The 5,297-nt window shown below is 30.7% G+C and overlaps 1 protein-coding gene across 1 annotated transcript; it reads right to left on the bottom strand.

The window, feature by feature from the left end:
• Window positions 1-3,171: 3,171 nt before the first annotated feature.
• Window positions 3,172-3,624, bottom strand: LOC124892548 (POU domain, class 4, transcription factor 1-like). Its single transcript, XM_047403815.1, has one exon. The coding sequence runs from the start codon at window positions 3,622-3,624 to the stop codon at window positions 3,172-3,174; it is 453 nt and encodes a 150-aa protein (XP_047259771.1).
• Window positions 3,625-5,297: the final 1,673 nt, after the last annotated feature.

Here is a 5,297-nt window from a genome sequence, read left to right as displayed (position 1 = left end):
TGACTATATCGCTATGTGATCTAATATATTAATGCGACTATAGTATGATCATTTATTTTAAGTTATAGCATATGGAGATATACTAGGTGAATTCTAAGAATCCCTAATGAAGAAGAACCAACTCTATAGATACTTGACTTGACGGGAGTAGTAAAAATGTTTTAACCTCAACAAATTGACGCAAGAAGCATAAATATGCGTAATTTCAAATGAAAAGGATACGTGGTCATGTGTTAGACATATAGAAACCGAAAACTCTAATTCACATATATCAAGTAAACTACCTCAGCTATTTTAGGAGGAACAAAAATGATTACAGGTGGTGCCTTAAAGGCAAAGGAGGTTTTAACTTTACACACCTTTGATATCTTCCTGGTTAACGGTAGAACCACAAGTAACAAACAATTCATCCCGCGGAAGTGTCATCTTTATTTTGCCAGCTGCTAATTTCCACAATCCGATAGTTAATTAGTTTACTGTCTTAATATTTCAAAATCAATGTCGAAAAAAATCATTGACCTTTCCCCCTTTCCAACCCGAATTTATTTGGTGGTGTTTTAGTGGAGTTTGCCGATTGGAGCAGTAGTAAGTTCCGCCGGCAGTTGACTCACCGATGGCGGCCGAACCAGTGGAGAAAGAGAACGGGGGAGGGAGAAAAGGAGCGGAACGGCTGTCTGGAGCGGCGAGGAGATAGAGAGAAGAGGAAAGGAGGCGTCACCGGTGGGTGTCTCGCCGGCGGGTGCTGGTTATTGTCGTTGGGAGCTATGTGTAACAGTAGTGAGAGAACAGATAAAAGATGAGAGAGGGGGCTGCTTTTGGGAAAGAAAAAGATTGGGTTTTCTCCCCTTTTTAATCACTAAAAATCTTTGTAGAAAAATAAATAAAAATAATAATAAGGTGGCCCGACCTGCACCAAATTAAAAATATATGTATAATAAAACTTCTCACTTTATCCCTTTTATGCATCAGCCACAACCACACACATTATATACACTATATTTAAATATATTTTTTTAAGAAAATATATATACTACATAAATCTCTGTAAACTAAGAGTTATTCTCATCTAATTTTTTAAACTTTACCGAGTTGTTACACCTTTATAGCATCAGATTGCATGACCTAGGCAGTGCACGTTGAACTTCAAGTAATTCTCTAAAGGTGGACTTTGGTAACCTTAATTTTTCTGAAGTATATATTTATATTGTATTGTTGCAGCAGAGATATAAAAGATATATAGGGATAAGCTATTTCAATTTATTTGCTTAGACCAAGACTCTATTGAAGTGGATCTTCACAATTGTAGTGAAGCGGAAGAAAAGAAATGCGGCAGCTTCTTTGAAACGGTCTCTTGTTTAATTCAATGGCTAGTCTTAGAAAAGTGGTTTAATCTTTTTATTTTTTATTAAAATTCTTTTTTTTATATATTTTTTTAATTATTTATTTTTTTAATAATATTTTAATATAACTCCTAAAATAAATGGATATAAATTTCTTTAAATATTTATATAAGGTAAAGTTTAAACACGAATTGTATTTTTTTTCTAAAAATAAAATTCTAAGTAAGGATAATTTATAAAGTGTTTGTATAAAAGGAGTCATACTCCCTTTTTTTTTTTTTTTTAAAAAAAAAAAAAAAAAACCACATTTTTCTTTTTTTTTTTGGTCAAACATAATTTCTTTTGAGAAAAGATTACAAAGAAAATTATAATTAAATGTTCAACTGCTTATTTTTTGTGTTCAAAGATGTTGATTAATGTTACTTTTTTAAAAATAATTTAATATTATTTTTGTCTATTACATATGTGTTGTATTATTTTTTTTATTTTTATTGTGTATTTATGTTCATGGTTAAAATATAGTATTTATTTTAATTGTTACTTAAATTTTATTGCGTCATATCATTAAATTTATTAATATATAACAATATCGTTAAATTCATCGCTAAAATGATTATTCTGTAGGATCCAAAGGTTGCTTATATGCTTACACATATTTTAGAGAGGGAACATTAAGAGGGATTGTTTCATATATTTGAATTTACTAAACAGAAGTACATATTAATCCTAGATGGGTTATGCATGTAAATTTTAATTTTTTATCAAAATTTGATTAAGTTGGAATATGATTTAGTTATTTTACACATCCTTAATTCTGAATATCTATTTAAAGATGATATATATATATATATATATATATATATATATATATATATATTTCAGATTTCTTTGTACTATTTTTTTTTCAAGCAGATGGAGGACATATCTTTTGTAGCATGACCCTTATTGTTACTTGCTTTAGATGATCTTCACACATTAAGGATTAATAATCAAGAGATATAAAGCATCAAGACATACAAATTTATCGAAAGGTAATGTTACAGTATTAATTCATTGTGCATATCATTTTCTCTTTAATTTAATCGCGCGATCAGAATAATCGACCTTAGAAGAACATTTTAAATTTAAGATAGTCAATATAAGCAACAAGATTTTATTTCAAGGTACTAATCATCAACTTGAAAAAATTATTTTTATCCCCAAAAAATCTAAATGAACGTTAGAAATATTTCTTTTTGGTTATAATAGAATATAGATTGTTATTATTATTATTATTATTATTATTATTATTAACAATAATAATAATAATAATAATACTAATAATAAATTGAAGTTCAAAAAGAAATTTAACATGACCAAAGAACTTAATAATAAGAAGTATGTGATTGACTATGAAAAGTAAATTATTTTTAAGAATTACTCACGCAATTAACATTGAACATATAAGTATATGCGCAAAGCACGTACACTAAACTAGTATACTTAAAAGACGCATGAGTTGATTTCATACATTATCAACGCGAACATTGAAATATTTCTTATAATATAAAAATCATCCAACTTTGCTCAAATATTAAAAATCGTTAACAAATTCATTCACATTCAATCTTAAGGACGCATTCAAAATCTACATCATAAGAAAATGGAAATGTGAAAAACAAAATAACACTAAGAATAGATAAACCAAAATATTTCATCAACTAATTCCCGGACGTGATAGTCTTTATTATTATCATAATATAATTTTTTTTCTGGTACAATATACATAAATTTTCACTCACGATACATAGAATTATTTACAAATTACAACATAGCCCTATTATCAACAGCTTCAAAATCCGCCGCATCCCCCACCACTCGTTCCCCCTTCACCACCACCACCACCACCACCACCAGCTCCTCCACCACTTGTCCCTCCTTCACCACCACCTCCATATCCTCCACTACTCGTTCCTCCGCCATCACCACCTCCTCCAGTGTAACTATCACTAGTTGTAACAGCCGCAGTGGCAGCAACTGTTGCAGCAGCAGTACCTAGAATAACCATTCCACCATCTCTTACTGTTGTGTTGTTCTTGTGTTTAATATCTCCCTTCTCAACATCACGGTTCACTTGTATAGGCCGCGGAGGAGGAGGAGGAGGAGCCGGAGAACCACCAGTAACATTCCTAGTGACAGGATGACTCTTTTTCTTTCTGCCATTTTTACAAATATAAAACAAAATCAAAACTAGAGCTGCTGCCACAGAGCCACAGCTTATAAGTGCAATTGCATATGCTTTCATCTTATAGTTGTAATTAATTTAATTTCTTGATTTCGGTAATACTCAGCTGAAAGCTCTTTGTCATACTTTTATTGCATCACATTGCGTAACCAAGGAACTGTGTTTTTCAAATTTCTATTAATTTATTCATTGAAGAAGATTATAAGATTCTATCAAATGATCACAAGTTGGAAACATGACGGAAATTCCCTACTTTTTGACTTTTGCCTACCTTAAAAATCTTGGTATATATTTATATTTTCTTATTGCACCAGAAATATCGGAGTATAAAGAGGCAAGACTACCAAGAACTTTGAACTTATGTTGTAGTTGAGTGGAAGACACGATATGAGGCAATTCCTTGGAATCTTTATCTTGCTTATTATATTCAACCCTTAATTTATTTTATTTTGGTAACCTTTAGGACATGAGTCGTCCAAAATCTTAAAGAAACCACTCATATAGCCAGTAATGTGGGTTAGACTTGGATTAGTAGGAGTGCAACACGTTTGAGATGCAAAGGAGTTGTTATCGTCAAACTTCCTAACCTAAAGCGGCACCGAGTTGGCACCGCAGGGAATCCTACATGGGATGCCTAGTGTTTTCAGGTAAGGTTGGCTAATCGTATGCATCAAGCTCGAATATCTATATACTAAGGATCAAATACCGTGAAATTAAAATAAAATAACGAATAAAAGTGTTGGGTTCGAAATTGAGAAACGTCATGCAAAAGCTATTAGTTGCAAACCATAAAAACAATAACTCAGATCATGACAAACATACTAAAAACATAATATTATTATATGATTTGCCCAATTGACCTACATATAAAACTTAATATTAAAAAGTACAAAACTAATGAGAGAGAAAATCTCCCCCTAAGCGTGACTCTTAAAAGACTATCTCATGCATGGATGCTATTTTGTTATGATCTCCACATGTAGTTTTTGGACATATATTTCATTATCATCAAATTTGTTGCAACTTCATTCTCAACATGTCCTCAATTTGAACCATCAGATTATTGGACTATAGGCTCTGGTACCACTTATTGGGTTCGAAATCAAGAGAGTGTCATGCGGAAGTTATTAGTTGCAAACCATAAAGACAATAACTCAGATGACAAAGAAAAACATACTAAAAACATAATATTATTATATGATTTGGCCAATTGGCCTACATATAAAACCTAATATTAAAAAGCATAAAACTAATGAGAGAGAAAATCTCCTCTAAGCGTGACTCTTAAAAGACCACATCGTGGAAGTTATTATGTTATGGTATGAGTAGGGGTGTTCTATCCAAAACCTTTCTTCTAAGAAAGAGGTTAACCAAATATGGAAAAGAATTATATTTTTTTCTGGAAAAGTAAAAGTAATTATGATAACTTTTATTTTCCTTCCAAGAAAAAATAAAACTTAAATATAGTAAGAAAATCAGGACAAAAACCCTAACAAAAGTTACTACTCCATCAATTCAATTTGTTTGTTCTACTTTTCTTTTTAGTCTGTTTCAATATTTTTTTAGTAACTTTTTAATTACAATTTTCTATATAACATATTTAAAACTACAAAAATTAAAAGACATCTTAATACATTTAATATTTTTTAAATATTTTAGAACTGCGTGATTCAAAAGTCTTCGTACTTTTCTAATTTCAGCCTTCATCTCTCATCTAGCTTGAAATGTCTTGT

This window comes from Capsicum annuum, unplaced genomic scaffold (genome assembly GCF_002878395.1).
Source record: "Capsicum annuum cultivar UCD-10X-F1 unplaced genomic scaffold, UCD10Xv1.1 ctg4843, whole genome shotgun sequence".
Classification (NCBI taxonomy): Eukaryota; Viridiplantae; Streptophyta; class Magnoliopsida; order Solanales; family Solanaceae; genus Capsicum; species Capsicum annuum.
This window is presented reverse-complemented; position numbering and strand designations above follow the sequence as displayed.